At 37.3% G+C, this 25,657-nt stretch overlaps 1 protein-coding gene across 1 annotated transcript; it reads right to left on the bottom strand.

Moving 5' to 3' along the window:
- Positions 1–9: 9 nt before the first annotated feature.
- Positions 10–25,392, bottom strand: LOC133326229 (remodeling and spacing factor 1; the record flags this gene model as incomplete). Its single annotated transcript, XM_061534910.1, has 9 exons — positions 25,224–25,392; positions 7,263–7,447; positions 6,619–7,200; positions 6,396–6,548; positions 4,318–6,333; positions 4,179–4,262; positions 424–4,063; positions 103–364; positions 10–44 (listed from the first exon to the last, which is right to left on the bottom strand). Coding segments are annotated over exons 1-9 (7,123 nt in total), but the record flags the coding sequence as incomplete, so codon positions are not given.
- Between the last annotated feature and the right edge of the window lie 265 nt (positions 25,393–25,657).

The following is a 25,657-nucleotide window of genomic DNA, read 5'->3' on the forward strand; positions in this document are numbered from 1 at the left end:
GATTTCCACGATGGACAAAAGTTGGATTTCCGTATATAGGTGGTCTATGGTAAACAAAATTATTAGGACTTGTATGAGTAGTTAATTAAGATATTCTCGTACCCGTATACATTGAGGTGAGAGCCAGAATGTCTCGCTGGTGGCACACTTCCAATAAAAGGTGGCAAATGCACCTGGGGTCTTATATTGCTGGAACTAGATGATGGTGGTGTAGTTATTGTTCCCTTTAGCGGGGGCGGTGGGCCATACGTGTGTCGTACTGCTGAATGGGGTAGTAAATGGCCTTGTGGTATTGGTGGCGGACCCCGATGTCGTTGAGTGTTGGAAGGTGGAATGCGCGATGATGGAGGAGCACCGTAAAAACCTTAAAAAACAAACATGTTATTATTATATAATGCGACAAAAATAAAAAAATAATTGAACCTTCTGATCCCGCAAATATATGTCCAGCTTGGATTGTGTTTAAGGAACGAGGCTGAATAGGGGCAGTTATATTTCCTTGTGCTTCGGGAACCTTAGTGGGTGGAGATTCCTTTGTAACACTATCGGATGTTTTGAACGAATATGGAGATTTAATTATTCCAGTAGATGAATTTGCAATACTGGCTGAAGTAGAAGCAGAAGCCGCTGCAGCTACTGCAGCCGCTGTCTGTTGCTTTTGTAAAGTGTCCCGTAGTGGTGTAATTTTCTTTCGACGTCCTCGGGGCTTAACTTCGGACTCGGGCGTTGGAGCCGATGCTTTGTTTTGCGACTGCATATTTATTTGCTGTGTCGATTTAACAATTAAAGGTGAAGACGTTCGACATGGAGGATTGACGGGAGTTGGAGAAGATTGTACTTGTGCATTGTTTGTCATTCGAGAAATTAGAGATTGATTATTTTGTGAAGTTGGTGGCATTGAGTATGAACTAGGGAACGATTGATTTACGGGCGAGGATAGAGCATTCTGTAATAAATGAGTCAAATGAGGAGTAATATTACGTTGAACTGCATTATGCACCCCGTGCATATTGTCATGCTGTTGGTGACGTAAAAGGGGAGGATGCATTGTAGGCATAGGAAAGCGTTTTCTAACAGGTTCTTGGAGCCCAGAAGGAGAAGCAGTTATCACTGGTTGTAGAGGTGCAGCTGCAAGTTCGGTATTTTTATCCGTAGTCGGTATATTTTCTACAGCTTTCGGTTTAGTTTTTATAGAGGCAGGTGTGGTTCGTATTATCTCGTCAGGTGGTGGTAAATCCCTTGTTGTAACAGCAGCAAAATCCTCTTCGTCTTCAACCATACGTGCAATGGCATCTTCATCCATATCATCAGGCAGATCATCGGGTAAATCGGCATCATCGAATTCATCATCCACATCGCCCACATCATTGAGCGAATCATCTAATGGCTCACCCCGGCGTTGCAGATAATCAATGTCTAGTACCTTGGCTTGTCGTATTACGGACATCGGTACGGTAGACAAAGCATCTCCCCCTGATTTCGAAGGTGATTTTTTCTCCTTTTCAGGTTCACTTTTGATAGGTGTAAGACGAGGCGTAGCAACTAGTTTTGCTCCTTCAGCATTTTTTTCTGCTAACATACGTTTAATCTCTTCCTGGCGCTTTATGAATTTTTCACGTTCCTCTGGTGGCGTATCTGGACGTTTGACGCCAGGTTTAATTCCACCATCTGAACTATCATCGTCGAAATCCTCTATGTAAGCATACCTTCTTCCACGAGTGCGTCTTGTGCTGTCGCCACTATCCGAAAAACTTTTCTCTTCATCTGAGCATTTTTTGTTGACCACTTTTTTAACTTTTGCTTTGTTTGGATTTGTACCCGTTTTTAGTGGTTGCGAACGCGGTTGTTTTCCACTTCCAGCCACTTCGTTACTATCATCGTCATTTTCACCTTCATCAGTATCAGTTATATCGTCGTCCGAATATATTTCCTTCTTGGATTTATTTGAAGGTCTGGCTTTCGCTTTGGAAGATTTTCCCAAAGCCGACAGGGAAGATTTTTTAGATTTTTTGCGTTTATTGGGTCGCCAAGCGCCATCCGATTCATCGGTGGTGGTATCATCACATAAATCAGCACTATCGATATTATTTGATAGTTCAGACAAGTCGTCATCGTCTAATTCACTTTCAGTATAATCAGATTCAACTTTTCGCTTCTTCTTCGATTTTGGTTTTTGTACCTCTTCATCGTCGTCGCTATTGTCTACTATAAATTTTCTATCCCTGCGACGTTCTCGGAAAGCACGCCTTGCTGCTTTTCTCTGCTTCTTTCTCGAATTACCTTTACGTTTATATATTTCCAGACTTGAATCACTATTTATTGAACACGAACCAAAACTCTCGTCTTCTTCGTCCACCGACGAACCCTTAAAATCTTCATCTGACGCATCGTCGCCTTCTGAACTAATATCTAGCGTTGTAAGTTTACGTGATTTTTTCTTCATTGTTGACTTAGGCTGAACCAGGTCCTTTATTAGCTCATCTTCGCTCTCGCTTTCAATATTTTTTGTGTCACCTTTTTCAGTACTATCATCAGCCTTTTCCTCTTTTTCCACCTGTACATCTGAACTTTCCAGATGCTTCTGCCGAGCTTTCTCCTCTTTATCTGCTTCTATTATCGTTGATATATCTTTTCCTCGGCCTAAATTACCTGCTCCAGCAACCTCGTCCATTTCCTTTTTAAGCGCAGAGTTGATAAGGTCATCATATTCATTTAATCTGTAACTAACGTTTAATTGCCTTCTTTTCCTTAATTTATATATTGGTTCGTCATCACTATCAGAAAATGAAGACGAGGATTCGCTTTTTGATGCACTTTCTGAATTGGAGGTTCCACGAGAATTACTGTCGCTTGTAACGTGGGTTTTCCGTCTATGACTTCTAGTATTACGACCTGAATATTGTCGACGATCATTTCGTCTGCGTTTGTCAATTGTATTATTTTTCGATGATTTCTTGTTTTCAATTTCACTTTCACCAGAATTCGATTGATCATCACTATCGGCACTTGGATCAGTATTAATATCGCTGCTGCTATTATCCCGACCATTATCATATTTTTTAGATTTTCTTTTGTTCTGACTTGAAAGTTCCTCTTCTTCTTTCCGCCTTGCGTTTTCTTTCTCCTCCAAGCGTTTAACTTCCTCCTGTTCTTGTTTCTTACGCTCAACCATTTCATCAAATTCCTTCAACTGTCCTTCTAATGCTTTTATCAATTGTTCTTGTTGGCATGGGGGACAATACCAATCACCCTCTGGGATATAAAAAAGTACGGGCGAAAGACAGGAACAATGGTAACCCTTGTCACATTTATCACACAATAATATCCATTCGGGATGGTCCGATTTATGACATTTTTGGCAAGCTTCTTCCTCATCTGGTTCGTTGTCTACATCATTTTCTTTGCGAGCAGTACGTGCCCTTTTCGTTGGTACTACTTGAGTTTCATCCTCAATATCAGATTCGGGGGAAAATTCATGATCAGACTTGAAAAGAGGAGACCCAGGGTCCGTCTCATAATGATGATGCTCCTCGTCCTCTTCTTCATCTGGTTCTTCCTGTTCTTCCGATCCTGATGACCAACTGCCATTCTTGCCCGGACATTTCTTTTTTTGCACTTTTTTCTTCGTATCAATGTCACTCTCCGCCGATTCTGATGAGGGTTCTGAAGGTGGCAAGACTGTTGGATCTGCTTGTTTTTCTGCCTTCTTTTTCTTCTTTAATTCCTGTTTCATAGTCCTTAAGGCAATTTCCTCAAGTTTGCGACGTTCCGCTTCCTCTCTAATTTTTAACTGCGCTATTCTCCTTGATTGTCGTACTGGTGTTTCCGCGTCGTTGGTATCAATAATATTTGTGGTGTCAACCTCACGTTGCTTACGGACTCCTTTCACTACTTTTTTTGTTGACGGCTGGATTTTAGAAGTGTTTTTTTCGGGGATTACTGGCGATTTTTCTTTTGAAGTCGGCTTTTCCATTGATTTCTTTTTAGATTCCGTTGCATCTTCCTCTTTCTTAGCAGTCTTATTTTGAATTGCTGAAACTGGAGGACCTTCTTCCCTGGAAGCCTAAAATATAAATTGTTATTTAGTTATAAATGGAGCGTAAATGGAAGCACATCAGCTTTTCTGTAAAGGTGCTGTATTTCGTTTGCAAAGTATTAAATAGACAAAAAAGTAATACCTTTTCAGATTCAGTTGCATCTTCCTCTTTTGTAACAGATTTATTTTGACTTACTGAAACTGGAGAACCGTCTTCGCTGGAAGCCTGAAATATAAATTGTTATTAGATTATGAATGAGGCGTGAAGGGAAATATACTACCTTTTCTGATTCACGCCTTTTGTTCGCAGGCACATCTTTCAAATTATTTGATTCAGGCATTGTGTAATTTTTCTTATCATGCACCTTCGGTTTATTAGATGTGATGTTGCTTCCATTACCCCGCCTCGTCGATCTACGACCAATACTCGCAGTTTCAGAATCTCCCGTGGATGGAACATCTGTTTTACCTTGTACACCGAAATCGTTTCGTGGTACTTCCTTCTTTGCTTCGGGCTCCTCTGTGATAACATGTTGATCCGCCTCTTCGCTACTGTGTCGCTTTCTTTGGCGCTCTTGATTATTTCTATTGTCTACTACGGAAGTGGTCTCGTCTATTTTGTCATATTTTGTACTTGATGATTTTTCAGTAGTACTTTTCATTTCATTTTCTTCGTGCCAAATTTGGGTTAATAGATTTTTCTTTAAAGGCTTTGTTACAGGGCTTTTTTTCGATGACGATGAATGATTCTTTACGCTTTTCTTAGGACAAGTGCCAGCATCGCTTTCTTCGTGCGCCTGTTTCAACTTTTTGTCAATAATTTCCTCCAATGTTTTCCTCTGTTTTATTACGGTCGAAGATGTGTCTCTTGCAGATAGATCTTCATTCGAGGGATTGTTTTCCGTAGTCTTTGAAGTTGTTTTGTTGTGAACAATATTTGCATGTGAATCATTAAGGTTATTTGATGGAGAGGGGCGATTGTCTGACGTGTTGGTTGGTTCGGACTTAATGACTTCCTTTTCGATGTGTTTCTTTGGTGAAGTCAATTTTCTTCTTCTTTGCGGACACTCCTCACCTCCACTCGATGAATTAATATCCTCTTGCACTGCTGCTTTCATCGCCTCAACTTTTTTTCTTAACTCGGTATTGCTTTGCTTCTGTCGCATTTTCAGCCGCTTTCCGCCGACGTCGTGTTCGTCTACGTCCAAATCTTGCTCATTATTGTAGTCTTCAGTGTTTTCCGAGTTTATATCTATTTCGCTTTCCGACTGCAAATTAATATGACTTTGTTGAGTGGAATAGTTAGCCAACCGCCTCTTTCGATTGATACTAGGAGGGTTTGCATCATTTTCTTCAACCGTTTTTGATATAATCGAATCTTTGTCTGCATTTGCCCCTACAACATCAGTAGATGCCGGTTTCTTTCTATTTTTCTCGTCGGCTTTATCTATGGTTACAATAGTTTTATTTTTAAGATTTCTTGTTATTCGGGATTTTGGGGTACAGTTTTGAGAACCTAATATTTCAGTGCCCTCTTCCTCAACATCATTTTGAATGTTTTCTGCAATTTCATTTTTTGTTTCCTTATTTTCTATCTCGTTAACAGTTTTTCTACTGTCGAGATCAACATCTCCTTCTGTTTGGTGACTCGAATTTATTTGTTCAGGTTCATTAACTGAGTCAACTTCTAGCTTGTCCTTCTGCGTAGAGTCACTTGTCACGTTATTCTCGCTTTTTGCATTGCCAATTAAACAATCTGTGCCTGATCCTTCTCCGCATACAAAAATGATATCATCTTCAATGACATCGCTCACACAAAACTGTTGATTATCGTCAAAGCTGTAGCTAACACTATTGAAAAATTCAGATTCACAATCTTTGCCTGAACCCTCTCCTTGTATATGGAGAACAGGATCAGTGATAGCTTCTCCAACTACAACATTAGGAATATCGTCGTCATCAAATTCCTCAATTAACTTTTCTTCGTTTTCGTCTTCTTCCGCCGCAGCTGAATCTATATCTTCTTCTTCAATATCCTCTTCTGTTTTTGTTTCCTCCTCACTGTATTCTCTATCTTCTTCGCCAGTGTTGTCTTCATCGTCACATTTTTTTGATACTTTGTATCGCTTATTGTCTGGAAGGAAATGTTTTTCATCCCGAACGGAGTCGTTGTTATCATCTTCTTTTTGCCATGATAATTCGCGACTTTCGCTCGTCTGTCGCTTTCTACCGGAGTTTTTTGAATTATTTTGTTCATTTTCCTTACATATTATTTGCTTTTGTGATATTAGTATTGGCTAAAATGATTTATAGATATTTACATTTTCTTAGGAATGAATTGGAATGTATAATTCCTCACCTCAACTCTTCTATCATTTTCCTCGTTTTTGCTTTTCTCACTATTGCACTCATCTTCATTGTTCTCTTCTTCACATTCATTTTCATTATCGCCTGTAGATTCCTGGTCATCCTTATCCATATTGGCTGTTTGCATTTGAGATATTTTTAGGGGCTGAAGAGTAAAAAAAAATATTGTGCATTGTACGGTGAATATAACACAAGTTTTATTTAAATAGGCTTACCTCAACTCTTCTGCTGTCTACGGATTTACTATATTCCCCAATTTTACGTACTTCTTCATTGTCTGGGTTTACATCACAAGCAGAGTTATCCTTATTTTTTGAATACTCATTTTTATTTTTAGCAACTTCTTCACCTTTTTTGGAAGCCTCACTAATATCACCATCATTAAAACTTTTATTTGATATTTTTATACTTAATTTAGGTAATTTTAGTTCTTCGCCAACTATTTCGGCTGGTATCTCTTCTGGATTGTGATTAATGATTGATGCTGTAATGCTATTGCTGCTGCTGGTGTCCTCATCAACTATACCAATATCATTTGAAGGCAATACAACTTCGTTTCCTCGCAATCTTTCTATTAAATTAACAAACTCTTCACGGTTAGTAGCTACAACTTGCCATATATCTTCATCCAAATGCTCCTGATAAATTCTTAAATTGGAATCATTGTCTTGGGTAACCCAGTATGCGTGTCCCAGTCGATCGCGTCCTATGGGCTCCGACCTGAGTGACTCGGCCGATTGTGTAAGAATTTTAGCTCGGAATTTTGTATTTCGTTCGAATTGACTTTCAAGAAGTTCCTATAAAATTAAAAATATTACTACATTGCCAAGATTCAATCTATACCATATACCTAACCTACCTTTAGTACTCTTAATTTAACTTTAAAACTCGCGTTTTTATATCCAAATCGTTCTATTTCCCAAGCATCTTGTGCCGAATAGGAAAAACAAAATTTACTTAACGCAGATTCCCAGCTTTTCTCATGTACAGTTTTACGATTCTTACGCATCAACTTTATATGCAAATCCTTTAGAGGAGCGGCGACTGAAAAAAATCAAGGCAGATTAATGTAAGTTCGTGTATTACAATTCTGTATTTGGAAACAATTCGATAACGAAATAATATTTAATATAAATTGTCTTTAAATAAATTTGTGAACGCACACTTCTAATAATATCATATTCTGACGGGCATTAGAACAACGTAGTTCGCTCTCAAAATTACGTACATGAATTAACCCGTTCATACAACACTTTTCTTTATTCATGTCATCAGCGTTTTTTATTTCAAACTTTTTGTTTCTTGTTTAACACCAAAACTGTAATCACATATGGATGTAAATAGAAAAAATAATTCTCTTCAAAGGTTCTACAGAAGCTGGAATCTGTAATGTTTTGTGAAGGATGGGTTTTTAGAAATTGGTACCATATGTGGCCTGAATAATTAACTTTGGAAGGAGTATCGCTATTACTGTGCAGATATATGATAAGAGTAAGTAAGGAGTATAATACATATTTTACTAATTTTAAAATATGTATTACATCATTACAACTTGCATGTAATCTGTCAGAAAAAGGCCATTAAACGATGTATGTCTGCCTGGTTTACTTTGTATTTACTTCATTGCTTCTTAAAATAGTAAAACGCCAAAAGCAGAAACAACTAAACACTAGGGAGCAATAATCTCGCATTCTAAATCAATACTACATATATGCAGAAAACAGAAATGTCAACCTAACGACTTTTCAGTCAACAACATAACATACCCTTATGTTAGCCAGTTAAAAATTCTTGGGATAATATTTGAGAGAAATTACCGGTGGAAGAAAACTTTATTAAAGCTAAAAAGGATCTTATACCTAGATCAAATATTATAAAATATGTTTCCAGCAAAAGCTATGCCCTTACCTATCTAGTCAAAACACTAGTGCTAAGTAAAATAGATTACGGATTCTATCTCTTTGGAAATAGTCCCAACTCTTCATTAAAAATCAGTTTACCATGATGTGTTAGATCCAGTATATTGTCATCATAAATGCAAACGGACGTAACTACACTTTTACAGGAGAAGCAAAAACGTTATAAAATCCTTAAAAATGGAGCATGACTGGAAATTTGTTCAAAATTTAACCGCACTATAGCGTCGAATTTATTTTTTAAAAAAATTTTATTTTGTTTTTGGTTTTTGTCAGTCACGTCCTTTTGATTCGCTATTTTCTTAAACAAAAGGACGTAACTACAACACACTTGTAGTACAACAAAGTGACTGATAATTATCCGATTGAGACTAAAATTTGTACAGCGTCCCAAATTGAGTCCGGAGTGACGTGTATTAAGTTTTGTTGAAATCGGTTCAGATTTAGACGTAACTTCCACACATATTTTCGTCCGATTTTGTGTAAATGGTGCATTAAAGCTTCTATATTTCTTTCGATTTGCACGAAAGTTTGCATAGCGTCATGAATTGAGTCTAGGGTGATGTGTGTTAAGTTTCGTGAAAATCGGTTCGGATTTAGACACAGCTCCCATATATATTTTCGTCCGATTTTATGTAAGTGGTGCATTAAAGCCCCTATATTTCTTTCGATTTGCACGAAATTTTGCATAGCCTACTTATTTGAGTCTACAGTAACGTGTGTTAAGTTTCGTGAAAATCGGTTCAGATTTCCATATAGCTCACATATACAGTTTCGACCGATTTAATGTAAATGTTGCAATAAAGACATTAAATATATCTCCGATAGCGATAGAACTTTGCACAGGCTACTTTTCCACCCAGTGAGAAACAAAAATACCTAATTATAGCTGATTGGTTACAAAATGAAGAAAAAAATTACACTGAGATTAAGAACAGGCTTTTACCTAAAATCCTCTCTGTAACTCGTCAATAATTAACAGTATCCAATTATTGCTCGGTTTTAACCGCTGAAGTCGCAGGAATCATAGAAGCCATAAATATTGCCAAATGGAGCAAAAATAATATGTTAATATTATACGATATTCTATTGGCGATGAAGTGTGTAGAAAATATTGCAAATACAAAGTGGAAAGTTATCAACAAAATAAGGGATGCACTTATCTCCAGTAACAACAAAATTAAACATGTTTAGATTCCTGGTCATGTTGGAATACCAGGAAATATTTTCGCTGATATTGCCGCAAAAAATGCATGCAAAGCAGCACTAATAATAGATAATATAATTGAATCGCTCGATATAAAAGCCCATATAATTAATCACATTCTTAAAAAAAAATAGGATATAAACAAAAACAACTATCACCACTCTCACTATGATGAAATAAACCCAAATAAAAACTCTGCAATATATCCAACTAATATCGACAAAAAAAAATCAAGACATTTTCCCGGTTACGTATGGGCCACACCATATTAACACATGAGTACCTGATAAATAGGAATACCGACAAAAAAATGTCCAAAATGTGGCGATGTGGTTAAAATTAAACATATCCTCCAAACATGCAGATCACTTTCTCGACAACAACGCACAATACTACAAAACACAGGATTCCAAATGCTTAAAACTATTAACATCCAAAACATCAATTGTCATGTTGGAATACCAGGAAATATTTTCGTCACTTTCTCGACAACAACGCACAATACTACAAAACACAGGATTCCAAATGCTTAAAACTATTAACATCCAAAACATCAATTGTATCTTTCAATATATTAAACTAAACAATATAATTATTTAAATACCATGTACCAGCTGATGGCCTTTGTTGCTAATGCTGTACCTTTATCTTGATATTATGCTTATATTAACTATAAGTTTAAGTTTAATAAATAGAAGAAATTTACACTGTAACACCTTGTAGGTTCTCAGCATAGAACTGTCAATCCAGTTTTCTTTTACTGGGTTCCAGAGTAAACTGACAACATCCAGTAACATTTGGTAGCAATCGTTACCACAAATCGAGTAAATCGACACAGTTAATATTAGCTAGCAATAGGATTTTATAAATAGCATAGGTTTTTCGGTGTACTTTTCCCATGACCTGTAAATATGGTCTGCCGGTAGTCGAGTTTATGCATTAGTCTTCCTTTCCTGCCAAGCTTTTTAATCGCGAGAATCCAATTAGATTAAAATACAAATGAAAATCATCGTTAAAAACGTAATTATAGGATTATGCACGTATATTTTGGATCGAATATTTTTTGTGTTTATGTACTCTAGCTTTGGTTGGGCGTTCAAAATACTATTAAAAAATCAGTAAAACAAACGTGTATTGGAGGTTATTCAAAAAATGAATCTTCTATTAACAAAACTCCAAATGCAAAATTACTGTGAATTCATTTGGAATATGTTGTGCCTAGATTAATCAATGTATTGTAGTCTTGCTCCACAGCCCATAATATTCTGCAATTGAAATGTTTAGATTTTTCCATTTATTTATTTGCATACGGGAACGCGCACTCGGGTTTGAACAAACAAAGATCGGATTTTTTATTAATGAATCAGAAAACCCAAATGCCAAATTACACTCAATTCGTTTGCAGTATTTTATGGCTAGAAGAACGGCCAGTACTACATATTGGCACTCTTGTTGGGTACTGTACACAATACCAAACCTTAGTCAATTCAATTTATGAATATTGCTAGAATATTCCCTCAAATAAGTGGTCTATCAAAGGCATTATGAGATGCCACGGCAGGACCTATGTACATGATAAAACAGTCAATTAAATTTATGAATATTGCTAGAATATTCCCTCAAATAAGTAGTCTATCAAAGGCATTATGAGATGCCACGGCAGGACCTATGTACATGATTGACTCTGAAGAACATTGTTCTGACCAATGGCTGCCAACCCATACTTGTGTATTATGGAACTAAAAAACACAAACTAAGTTGATGAAATACCAAAAATTTCCGAAAAATAACATTACATCATTACAACTTGCATGTAATCTGTCAGAAAAAAGGCCATTAAAAGATGTATGTCTACCTGGATTACGCCAAAAATAGAAACAAAGTGGCCCCAATATATAATACAGATTGTTGTAAGTAGTAATTGACAAACTGTTCTATAAATATTCCCATTGTTTGGATATTATTGTTATATAATTAATATAAGTTATTGGCCATATGGTAAATTTAATGGAAAAAGTTTGCTCTCCAATAAAGAAATATTATCCAGAAAGAAGACAAAGTATCCGCCAAATGCATGCATTCACATTTGACATATTCATATGGTAAATTTAATGGAAAAAGTTTGCTCTCCAATAAAGAAATATTATCCAGAAAGAAGACAAAGTATCCGCCAAATGCATGCATTAACATTTGACATATTCATATTAAACATTCATAAAATAAATGTTTGTTTACTTTGGTCAGAATGTAAAGCTAACGGCTCATCGAAATATATCGAATTGCACAGGATATATCTTACTTGAAGAAATTTACACAGTAAAACCTAGTAAATTCTCCGCATAGAACTGTCAATCTAGCTTTCTCATTTCGCTTTCTTTTGGTCAGAATTTATTGGATTACATAGTAAACTGACAACATCCAGTAACATTTGGTAGCAATTGTTACCATATATCAAGTAAATCGACACAGCTAATATTAGCATTAGGGATTTATAAATAGCATAGGTCTTTCGTGTACTTTTCCCATGACCTGTAAATAAGGTCTGTCGGGAGTCGAGTTCATGCATTAGTCTTCCTTTTCTGTCAAGCTTTTTAATCGCGTGAATCCAATCAGATTATAATACAAATGAAAATCATCGTTAAAAACGTAATTATAGGATTATGCACGTATATTTTGGATCAAATAATTGTTTTGTGTTTATGTACCCTAGCTTTTGTGTTTGTGTAGCCTAGCTTTGGATGGGAAATTTAGTCTAGATTTGGGTATAAGGGCAATCAACTAAATTACATATAATTGTTAATAGTTTTGGGAGGTATCCAACAGTTTGTTAGAAACCAGGATTCCCTGAGAGCAGCCACCAATGCGAATGGGCGTTCAAAATACTATTCTATAACCAGTAAAACAAAGTGTATTGGAGGTCTGTAATTGAAATGTTTTCCGATTGTTCAGACTTTTCCTTTCACAACAAAGCTTGAATTGGTTATTAAATGAATCAGAAAACCAAAAAGCCAAATTACAATCAGTTCGTTTGCAGTATTTTATGATTAGAAGAACGGCCAGTACTATATATTGATACGGTCCGAGAGATACCAAGCGGTATGGCAACCTCAGTGTTTATCCCAAAACCTTTCAAGGGGCTGGAGAATACACTAAGGTTATTGGAGAAGCAGAACGACGGCCTTCAGATGAGGAGAATCCTCGCCTCATTTGAAAGGAACGGCGGTGTCGTCGCGAAGTTCGCTACGGATTCTGCGTGAGAGGAATATTTGGGGAAGAATAAGGGTGAGCTTGTTTATGGAATGGAAAACTCTGTTTCCGCCTCCCATCACCAAAACAATAAGCAGACAGCAGCAAGCGCTTAACGTGGTTCAGATTAATCTGCATCACTATAGAGCAGCAGCTGCTGAACTGCTACTCACCCTCACTTCCTCTGTATAAAGGTAAAATACCGACTTTTGTCGCATAAAATTGCTAATAGTTTTGGGAACTTATCCAGGAAGTCTTACCTTGTATAAAGGTACAAATGGAAATCATCGTTAAAATCGTAAATATATGATTATGCACGTATATTTTGGATCGAATATTATTTTTGTGTTTATGTACCCTAGCTTTGGATGGGAAATTTAGTCTAGATTTGGGTATAAGGGCAATCAACTAAATTACATATAATTGTTAATAGTTTTGGGAGGTATCCAACAGTTTGTTAGAAACCAGGATTCCCTGAGAGCAGCCACCAATGCGAATGGGCGTTCAAGCTTTTTAATCGCTTGAATCCAATCAGATTATAATACAAATGAAAATCATTGTTAAAAACGTAATTATAGGATTATGCACGTATATTTTGGATCAAATAATTGTTTTGTGTTTATGTACCCTAGCTTTTGTGTTTATGTAGCCTAGCTTTGGATGGGAAATTTAGTCTAGATTTGGGTATAAGGGCAATCAACTAAATTACATATAATTGTTAATAGTTTTGGGAGGTATCCAACAGTTTGTTAGAAACCAGGATTCCCTGAGAGCAGCCACCAATGCGAATGGGCGTTCAAAATACTATTCTATAATCAGTAAAACAAAGTGTATTGGAGGTCTGTAATTGAAATGTTTTCCGATTGTTCAGACTTTTCCTTTCACAACAAAGCTTGAATTGGTTATTAAATGAATCAGAAACAATAAGCAGACAGTAGCAAGCGCTTAACGTGGTTCAGATTAATCTGCATCACTATAGAGCAGCAGCTGCTGAACTGCTACTTACCCTCACTTCCTCAAATACCGACGTCGCGTTCATCCAGGGACCTTACCTGTATAAAGGTAAGGTGAATGGCATGGGCGACAGAAACTACACGCTTTTGACCACCTCCAATGGAGAGTAGTAAATTACATAAAATTGCTAATAGTTTTGGGAGGTACTTATCCCATGCCTGTTAATAAGGTCTGCCGGAAGTCGAGTTCATGCATTAGTCTTCCCTTTCTGTCGAGCTTTTTAATCGCGAGAATCCAATTAGATCAGTATACAAATGGAAATCATCGTTAAAATCGTAAATATATGATTATGCACGTATATTTTGGATCGAATATTATTTTTGTGTTTATGTACCCTAGCTTTGGATGGGAAATTTAGTCTAGATTTGGGTATAAGGGCAATCAACTAAATTACATATAATTGTTAATAGTTTTGGGAGGTATCCAACAGTTTGTTAGAAACCAGGATTCCCTGAGAGCAGCCACCAATGCGAATGGGCGTTCAAGCTTTTTAATCGCTTGAATCCAATCAGATTATAATACAAATGAAAATCATTGTTAAAAACGTAATTATAGGATTATGCACGTATATTTTGGATCAAATAATTGTTTTGTGTTTATGTACCCTAGCTTTTGTGTTTATGTAGCCTAGCTTTGGATGGGAAATTTAGTCTAGATTTGGGTATAAGGGCAATCAACTAAATTACATATAATTGTTAATAGTTTTGGGAGGTATCCAACAGTTTGTTAGAAACCAGGATTCCCTGAGAGCAGCCACCAATGCGAATGGGCGTTCAAAATACTATTCTATAATCAGTAAAACAAAGTGTATTGGAGGTCTGTAATTGAAATGTTTTCCGATTGTTCAGACTTTTCCTTTCACAACAAAGCTTGAATTGGTTATTAAATGAATCAGAAAACCAAAATGCCAAACTACAATCAGTTCGTTTGCAGTATTTTATGATTAGAAGATGGCGACTCAGGCCAGTACTATATATTGATACGGTCCGAGAGATACCAAGCGGTATGGCAACCTCAGTGTTTATCCCAAAACCTTTCAAGGGGCTGGAGAATACACTAAGGTTATTGGAGAAGCAGAACGACGGCCTTCAGATGAGCAGAATCCTCGCCTCATTTGAAAGGAACGGCGGTGTCGTCGCGAAGTTCGCTACAGATTCTGCGTGAGAGGAATATTTGGGGAAGAATAAGGGTGAGCTTGTTTATGGAATGGAAAACTCTGTTTCCGCCTCCCATCACCAAAACAATAAGCAGACAGCAGCAAGCGCTTAACGTGGTTCAGATTAATCTGCATCACTATAGAGCAGCAGCTGCTGAACTGCTACTCACCCTCACTTCCTCAAATACCGACGTCGCGCTCATCCAGGAACCTTACCTGTATAAAGGTAATGGAAATCATCGTTAAAATCGTAAATATATGATTATGCACGTATATTTTGGATCGAATATTATTTTTGTGTTTATGTACCCTAGCTTTGGATGGGAAATTTAGTCTAGATTTGGGTATAAGGGCAATCAACTAAATTACATATAATTGTTAATAGTTTTGGGAGGTATCCAACAGTTTGTTAGAAACCAGGATTCCCTGAGAGCAGCCACCAATGCGAATGGGCGTTCAAGCTTTTTAATCGCGTGAATCCAATCAGATTATAATACAAATGAAAATCATTGTTAAAAACGTAATTATAGGATTATGCACGTATATTTTGGATCAAATAATTGTTTTGTGTTTATGTACCCTAGCTTTTGTGTTTATGTAGCCTAGCTTTGGATGGGAAATTTAGTCTAGATTTGGGTATAAGGGCAATCAACTAAATTACATATAATTGTTAATAGTTTTGGGAGGTATCCAACAGTTTGTTAGAAACCAGGATTCCCTGAGAGCAGCCACCAATGCGAATGGGCGTTCAAAATACTATTCTATAATCAGTAAAACAAAGTGTATTGGAGGTCTGTAATTGAAATGTTTTCCGATTGTTCAGACTTTTCCTTTCACAACAAAGCTTGAATTGGTTATTAAATGAATCAGAAAACCAAAATGCCAAACTACAATCAGTTCGTTTGCAGTATTTTATGATTAGAAGAACGGCCAGTACTATATATTGATACGGTCCGAGAGATACCAAGCGGTATGGCAACCTCAGTGTTTATCCCAAAACCTTTCAAGGGGCTGGAGAATACACTAAGGTTATTGGAGAAGCAGAACGACGGCCTTCAGATGAAGAGAATCCTCGCCTCATTTGAAAGGAACGGCGGTGTCGTCGCGAAGTTCGCTACAGATTCTGCGTGAGAGGAATATTTGGGGAAGAATAAGGGTGAGCTTGTTTATGGAATGGAAAACTCTGTTTCCGCCTCCCATCACCAAAACAATAAGCAGACAGCAGCAAGCGCTTAACGTGGTTCAGATTAATCTGCATCACTATAGAGCAGCAGCTGCTGAACTGCTTACTCACTATTCTATAATCAGTAAAACAAAGTGTATTGGAGGTCTGTAATTGAAACCTCACTTCCTCAAATGTCGCATCCAGGAACCTTACCTGTATAAAGGTAAGGTGAATGGCATGGGCGATAGAAACTACACGCTTTTGACCACCTCCAATGGAGAGTAGGTAAGAACATGTATTCTTGCTAAAAAGAGCTAAATTTAATGCTTCTTTCTAATTTCAGCAATGGAGACATGACGAAAGCAAGACTGGATAGGGGTACCTCGAAGCCCCTGATCTCCCCTACGAGGCTCCTGACCCGCCTGGTATGGTAGTATGCCGCCTAATGGAGGAGATGGGCAAAGTTGGTGATATAATCATCGGATGTGACGCCAACGCACATCACTTCCACTGGGGAAGCAGCAACACTAATATAAGAGGTGAGTCCATTTTTGAGTTTATACTTTGTAAATAGGGTGAGAGATGAAGTCATCGACGACTCTGGGGTCATGAACTGGGAGGTGTCTGAGAAATGCTTTTTTTCGGATCACAGACTCATATTCTTCCAGATTCCTACCTCTAGAGGTAGGAAGACAAACTGGGACAAATTCAAAGCTAAAACAACAGCCTCGATCCTGGATCATAAAGATCTTAAAACGGTTGAGGATGTTGAATTAGCTGTGAATAATGTCACGGCCACTCTTCTGAAGAGCCATAAGGCTTCTTGTCCCCTAACATACCCTTGGAAAAAATCTCAGCCGGTATATTGGTCACTAAACCTTGCAACCTTGGGGAAGGCTGCAAGGAAAGCTTACAATAGAGCTGCAGATTGGGATGTCTATAAAAGACAATTCAATAGGTACAAGGGCGAAATCAAGAAGGCTAAACGTGAGTCTTTGGGTCTGTTATAGTGAGTCAATCGAAGGAGTCAACGGAGCGGCCAGATTCCACAGAGTACTGTCTAAGGATTCAAAATCCATAGGTAGTATTAAGCGAAGTGATGGAACGTGGACAAACTCTGGCAGTGAGACTCTTGATCTTCTATCGTCAACCCACTTTCCTGGTTGTAAGGACTATAGGGAGGATGCGCAGTGTGTGCATCAGCCTACAGTTCGGACGAGGGAGGAAGAGATGTTGATAGAAGATACTATAAGACACCCAAAACTGATATGGGCGATAAACAGTTATCAACGCTATAAATCTCCAGGCCCATATGGTATAATACCGGTCATCCTGCAACACGCAGATGAACGAGTAATATCATCTCTGCAGGACATTTTTAGGGCTTGTTTACTTCTGTCGTACATACCAAGTCTATGGAAGAAGGTAACATTGACATTCATACCGAAAGCCGGGAAGCCGAGTCATACGCTACCAAAAGACTATAGACCGATTGGTCTTTCTTCCTTTTTACTCATAACTTTAGAAAGGTTACTAGACTCAGAAATTATTTATTTATTTAATTCATAATGTAACATCAGAGCCTCATGAGGCCATACAAATGTATTACATAAACAATAAACTGCCTAAAACTTAACATAATTCATATATAATAAAAAAAATCAAAAATTTATAATTATCAAACTAAGATAACTATAACTGGTTCCACAACCAACAAAAAAATGTAAGAAATATATATATATAATTAAAAAAAAAACAACCGTCCAATTAGTAACACATATGGATAAATCGAAATAACAAGGCATTATTCAAAAAATGCCTAGAAATACCATTGACCATAGTAAACTTAGTAAATCCCAGCATGCTTACATCAAAGGCAGATCAGTGGATACAGCCCTGCATCAGGTGGTTGGGTGCATCGAGAAGAATATGGAGTCCTCTGGCTACACGTTGGCAGCATTCCTCGATATTGAGGGGGCTTTCAATAATATGAAGCCATCCATACTGCTCTCGTAAGCATAGGTATTCCCTCACTCCTTACGGAATGGGTTAATGGAATGCTGGAAAGCAGAATTATCAACTCATCCTTAGCAGAGAGTTCCGTGAGGAAATCTGTCAACAGAGGCACACCACAGGGAGGAGTACTATGCCCCCTTTTGTGGCTTCTGGTGATAAATGAGGTACTTATGAAATTCAATCATTTCAGGATAAAGGCTGTAGCCTATGCCGATGATGTAGTCCTGCTGGTTGGGGGTGAGTCTCTAACGACAATTGTAGACATCCTGGATGGTGCCCTTTCAACCCTGTCTAATTGAGCTTGCACCAATGGTCTTGGTGTAAACCCCACTAAATCAGAACTGGTGCTCTTCACTAGGAAACGCAAGATTCCTAGTTTCCGTCTGCTATCACTGGGAGGAGTGACTTTAACCCTTTCTGAAGAGGTTGGGGGTGAGTTTCTAACGACAATTGTAGACATCCTGGATGGTGCCCTTTCAACCCTGTCTAATTGAGCTTGCACCAATGGTCTTGGTGTAAACCCCACTAAAACAGAACTGGTGCTCTTCACTAGGAAACGCAAGATTCCTAGTTTCCGTCTGCTATCACTGGGAGGAGTGACTTTAACCCTTTCTGAAGAGGTTGGGGGTGAGTTTCTAACGACAATTGTAGACATCCTGGATGGTGCCCTTTCAACCCTGTCTAATTGAGCTTGCACCAATGGTCTTGGTGTAAACCCCACTAAAACAGAACTGGTGCTCTTCACTAGGAAACGCAAGATTCCTAGTTTCCGTCTGCTATCACTGGGAGGAGTGACTTTAACCCTTTCTGAAGAAGCAAAATATCTTGGTACCATCCTATACCGCAAACTAATGTGTAATATGAATGTTGAGTAACCCTCTAAGAAGGGATTGCTGGCACTCTACCCATGTAAGAACTCCATAGGTAAGAGCTGGGGATTGAGACCCGAAATTATACACTGGCTGTATTCGACGATCGTCTTACCCATTCTTACCTATGATTGTCTGTTTGGTGTCAGGGGGTTAACAAAAAGATGCTGCTGACAAAATTGAGTCTAGTACAGCGATCGGCTTCAATCCTGATCACCGGAGCATTAAGAACTACACCATAGGCAGCCTTGAACGCAATTTTGAATCTCTAACCTTTGGATATTCTGATTAAATTCCAGGCGACCAGGTGTGCCCTGAGACTCCGGGAAACAAATGCCTTGAAATCGCTGAAGTATGGTCATGCCAGCATCCTAAACATAACGCCAGATTATGACCTCTTTAGGGGGAATAGTCATATCAGTGATTATGTTCACCCCATAGTAGGGAATCCTAGACTAGTGGCTCCTTACCTCTGCCAGGTCTGTCAATCTTTACAGACGGGTCTAAGATGGTGGAAGGCACTGGCGCAGGCGTTTACTGTAGAGAATTAGGAATATACAACTCATATAAACTTGACAAACCAAACTCAATAGAACTCATATAAACTCAACTGTAGCGTTTTTCAAGCAGAGATTCTTGCAATCACGAAAGCGGCCGAGATAGTAAAATCACTTAATGCCGACATTACGGGACCGGCGACTATATGTCGATAGTAAGGTGGCCCTGAAAGCGGTAAAGTCGCATACTATAAACTCGAAAACAGTTCATGATTGTAATTCCGCTTTGAATGATATACGACAGATAGTTGGTTTATGTTGGGTTCCAGGACAAAATCGTTGTGGGGATCATAACAGGTCACTGCAATATTAGCTCTCACTTCTAAGTGGGACTCCAGTGGAGAGGATTACTGTCGTCTATGTGAGGACGAAGAAGAACTGGGAACAATTGAACACATCCTCTGTAAATGTTCATCGCTGATTAGCAGAAGACATTAACAGTTTGGAAGATATGAAATTGATAACCTTGTCTTCTTCTCCAAAATAGACCCAAACCAAATCCTAGGCTTTGTCAAAAATTTGACTTGTGCAAAAAAAACTCTCTTCCGTTCTTTTTCTCTCACTATCTTTTCTCCCTACTCTTCCACTCTCTCTTTTCTTTTCTTTCCAGGTATATATATAAAAGGATGATCACAATGGACATAGTCTACGAGTGGACGGTTGTTATCAACAACCGTACATCCATAACCCATCCTATATATTGATATTCTTGTGAGGTATTGTACACAACCAAACCTTAGTCAATTCAATTTATGAATATTGCCAGAATATCCCCTCATATCCTATACCGCAAACTAATGTGTAATATGAATGTTGAGGAACCCTCTAAGAAGGGATTGCTGGCACTCTACTCATGTAAGAACTCCATAGGTAAGAGCTGGGGATTGAGACCCGAAATTATACACTGGCTGTATTCGACGATCGTCTTACCCATTCTTACCTATGATTGTCTGTTTGGTGTCAGGGGGTTAACAAAAAGATGCTGCTGACAAAATTGAGTCTAGTACAGCGATCGGCTTCAATCCTGATCACCGGAGCATTAAGAACTACACCATAGGCAGCCTTGAACGCAATTTTGCATCTCTGGATATTCTGATTAAATTCCAGGCGACCAGGTGTGCCCTGAGACTCCGGGAAACAAATGCCTTGAAATCGCTGAAGTATGGTCATGCCAGCATCCTAAACATAACGCCAGATTATGACCTCTTTAGGGGGAATAGTCATATCAGTGATTATGTTCACCCCATAGTAGGGAATCCTAGACTAGTGGCTCCTTACCTCTGCCAGGTCTGTCAATCTTTACAGACGGGTCTAAGATGGTGGAAGGCACTGGCGCAGGCGTTTACTGTAGAGAATTAGGAATATACAACTCATATAAACTTAACAAACCAAACTCAATAGAACTCATATAAACTCAACTGTAGCGTTTTTCAAGCAGAGATTCTTGCAATCACGAAAGCGGCCGAGATAGTAAAATCACTTAATGCCGACATTACGGGACCGGCGACTATATGTCGATAGTAAGGTGGCCCTGAAAGCGGTAAAGTCGCATACTATAAACTCGAAAGCAGTTCATGATTGTAATTCCGCTTTGAATGATATACGACAGATAGTTGGTTTATGTTGGGTTCCAGGACAAAATCGTTGTGGGGATCATAACAGGTCACTGCAATATTAGCTCTCACTTCTAAGTGGGACTCCAGTGGAGAGGATTACTGTCGTCTATGTGAGGACGAAGAAGAACTGGGAACAATTGAACACATCCTCTGTAAATGTTCATCGCTGATTAGCAGAAGACATTAACAGTTTGGAAGATATGAAATTGATAATCTAGTCTTCTTCTCCAAAATAGACCCAAACCAAATCCTAGGCTTTGTCAAAAATTTGACTTGTGCAAAAAAAAAACTCTCTTCCGTTCTTTTTCTCTGACTATCTTTTCTCCCTACTCTTCCACTCTCTCTTTTCTTTTCTTTCCAGGTATATATATAAAAGGATGATCACAATGGACATAGTCTACGAGTGGACGGTTGTTATCAACAACCGTACATCCATAACCCATCCTATATATTGATACTCTTGTGAGGTATTGTACACAACCAAACCTTAGTCAATTCAATTTATGAATATTGCCAGAATATCCCCTCATATAAGTGGTCTATCAAAGGCGTTGTGAGATGCCACGGCAGGACCTATGTACATGATTGACTCTGAAGAACATTGTTCTGACCAATGGCTACCAACCCATACCTGTGTATTATGGAACTGTGGTTAACATTGGTGAAGATTGTAACATTAGATTTAAAAGTTCGTATTAGATTAAGGTTGGAACTCAAATAATGTCACTATTCTAAAGAACACAAACGAAGTTGATGAAATACCAAACATTTCCAAAAAATAACATTACATCATTACAACTTGCATGTAATCTCTCAGAAAGAGGCCATTAAAAGATGTATGTCTAACTGGATTACGCCAAAAATAGAAACAAAGCGGCCTCAACATATAATACAGATTGTTGTAAGTTTAGAAGTAGTAATTGACAAACTCTTCTATAAATATTCCCATTGTTTGGATATTATTGTTATATATTCAATATATGATATTGGCCATATTGGCTTTTTATATTACATTGGATGAAATAAAATTACACAATCCACAAATCGTATTATGGAATGTCGTAAGGTTGTATAGTGATTGGCAATCTCTTCAATCAATAGTCCTAAAATCTATACAATCCATAAATCACATTTCATTTCCATGTTATTATTAGGTACCTATTATAACTTCTCCAATAAAGCTTACATAATAAATTTAATGGAAAAAGTTTGCTCACTCTCTCTTTTCTTTTCTGTCCAGGTATATATAAAAGGATGATCACAATGGACATAGTCTACGAGTGGACGGTTGTTATCAACAACCGTACATCCATAACCCATCCTATATATTGATACTCTTGTGAGGTATTGTACACAACCAAACCTTAGTCAATGCAATTTATGAATATTGCCAGAATATCCCCTCATATAAGTGGTCTATCAAAGGCGTTGTGAGATGCCACGGCAGGACCTATGTACATGATTGACTCTGTAGAACATTGTTCTGACCAATGGCTACCAACCCATACCTGTGTATTATGGAACTGTGGTTAACATTGGTGAAGATTGTAACATTAGATTTAAAAGTTCGTATTAGATTAAGGTTGGAACTCAAATAATGTCACTATTCTAAAGAACACAAACGAAGTTGATGAAATACCAAACATTTCCAAAAAATAACATTACATCATTACAACTTGCATGTAATCTCTCAGAAAGAGGCCATTAAAAGATGTATGTCTAACTGGATTACGCCAAAAATAGAAACAAAGCGGCCTCAACATATAATACAGATTGTTGTAAGTTTAGAAGTAGTAATTGACAAACTCTTCTATAAATATTCCCATTGTTTGGATATTATTGTTATATATTCAATATGTGATATTGGCCATATTGGCTTTTTATATTACATTGGATGAAATAAAATTACACAATCCACAAATCGTATTATGGAATGTCGTAAGGTTGTATAGTGATTGGCAATCTCTTCAATCAATAGTCCTAAAATCTATACAATCCATAAATCACATTTCATTTCCATGTTATTATTAGGTACCTATTATAACTTCTCCAATAAAGCTTACATAATAAATTTAATGGAAAAAGTTTGCTCTCCAGTTAAGAAATATTATCCAGGAAGAAGACAAATTTTCCGCAAAATGCATACATTAACATTTGACATATCGTTAGCTAAAATGCAAAAAGGCGTAACTAGCAAAAGCATAATTGTGTAGGAGAAGCAAAAAACTGTTTTGAATGAAAACTATAAACATGTCAAATGAAAACTTTTTTTAGTTCACTTTTAATATAATATATAATAGGCTATATTTTTTTTACAAATTTAGTTATTTAGTTTAATGGCAATCATAACAATTAAGTAAAAATTTGAATTTTTTGTTAGTTACGCCTTTTTGTTTTTTGTTAATAGAAGCTCCTTTTTTGACCGCAGACGTGTAAAATTTTGTCAACACATGTAGTTTATTGACATTCACAATATTCATTCAAAAAGTCAATTTTCAATTTTTTTGTTAGTTACGCCTTTTTGCATTTTAGCTAACGATATTCATATTAAACATTCATAAAATAAATGTTTGTTTACTTTGGTCAGAATTTAAAGCTAACAGCTTATCGAAATATATCGAATTGCACTGGATATATCTTACTTGAAGAAATTTACACAGTAACACCTAGTAAATTCTCATAGAACTGTCATTTCGCTTTCTTTTACTGGATTATATGGTAAAATGACAACATGCAGTAACATTTGGTAACAATTGTTACCAAATATCGAGTATATCGCTGTGTCGATATTAGCATTAGAAATTTATAAATAGCATAGTTTTTTCTGAGTTCTTTTCCCATGACCTGTTAATAAGGTCTACCGGGAGTCGAGTTCATGCATTAGTCTTCCTTTCCTGTCAAGCTTTTTAATCGCGTGAAAACAATTAGATTAGACTACAAATGAAAGTCATCGTTAAAAACGTAATTATAGGATTATGCACGTATATTTTGGATCGAATATTTTTTGTGTGTATGTACCCTAGCTTTGGATGGGACATTAATTCTAGCTTTGGGTATAAGGACAATCAACTAAATTACATAAAATTGTAGTTTTGGGACGTACTTTTCCCATGGCCTGTTAATAAGGTATGCCGGATGTCGAGTTCATGCATTAGTCTTTCTTGTTAATAAGGTCTGTTGGCCTGTTAATAAGGTCTGCCGGAAGTCGAGTTCATGCATTAGTCTTCCCTTTCTGTCGAGCTTTTTAATCGCGAGAATCCAATTAGATCAGTATACAAAGAAAAATCATCGTTAAAATAGTAAATATATGATTATGCACGTATATTTTGGATCGAATATTATTTTTGTGTTTATGTACCCTAGCTTTGGATCGGAAATTTAGTCTAGCTTTGGGTATAAGGGCAATCAACTAAATTACATAAAATTGTTAATAGTTTTGGGAGGTATCCAACAGTTTATTAGGATTCCTGAGAGCAGCCGCCAATGCGAATGGGGGTTCAAAATAAAATTCAAAAATTAGTAAATCAAAGGTGTATTGGAGGTTGTTCAAAAAAATTAAATACGCATGCATCTTCTACTAACAAAACTCCAAATGCAAAATTGCTGTGAATTCGTTTGGAGTATGTTGTGCCTAGATTAATCAATGTCTTGTAGTCTTGTTCTAAAACCCACAAGAATCTATAACAGAAATGTTTTCGATTTTTCAGACTTTTCCTTTCACAACAAAGCTTGAATTGGTTGTTAAATGAATCAGAAAACCTAAATGCCAAATTACAGTCAATTAGTTTGCAGTATTTTATGGTTAGAAGAACGGTCAGTACTATATATTGATACTCTTGTTGGGTATTGTACACAATACCAAACCTTAGTCAATTCAATTTATGAATATTGCTAGAATATCTCCTCATATAAGTGCCACGGCAGGACCTACGTACATGATTGACTCTGAAGAACATTGTTCTGACCAATAGCTGCCAACCCATGCTTGTGTATTAGGGAACTGTGGTTAACATTAGTGAAGATCGTAACAACAAAGAATGCAATTAGCCAGTGCTTACCTTCATCAGTTTTGGTGAGCCATTCCAGGAGCTGTTTAAAATTCGGAATATCAATATTCAGGTCACATCCAAATTTCTGCAGAAAAGCACATATTATCGCAAAATTTGGATCATTAGCACAAGAGCAGCTGCTTCCTAACGACGTCTGCTGTTGCAGTGGACCCATTTGGAGAAAGTGTTCAGGGATGAAATGTTCAACTCAAACCTACAAAATATTTTAATACTCGTTTAAATGGGTATACATTTGTAAGTTGTACTTAAAGTGGTTACTGTAATTAGTTCCTAAAAAAGGCTTCCTCTGCTTCACAAATACTGTGTTGATTGAATGAAAACACTGTATTGTTGATGCCGTCTATTCATTTCATAGAATACTTAGTTTTTACACACTACACACAGCTTCCTCTTTATTAATCCGAGTATGTTTACTATATTAA

The sequence above is a fragment of the Musca vetustissima genome, unplaced genomic scaffold (genome assembly GCF_032173495.1).
Source record: "Musca vetustissima isolate MV318-11 ecotype Yass unplaced genomic scaffold, APGP_CSIRO_Mvet_v1 utg3129, whole genome shotgun sequence".
In the NCBI taxonomy this organism is placed as follows: Eukaryota; Metazoa; Arthropoda; class Insecta; order Diptera; family Muscidae; genus Musca; species Musca vetustissima.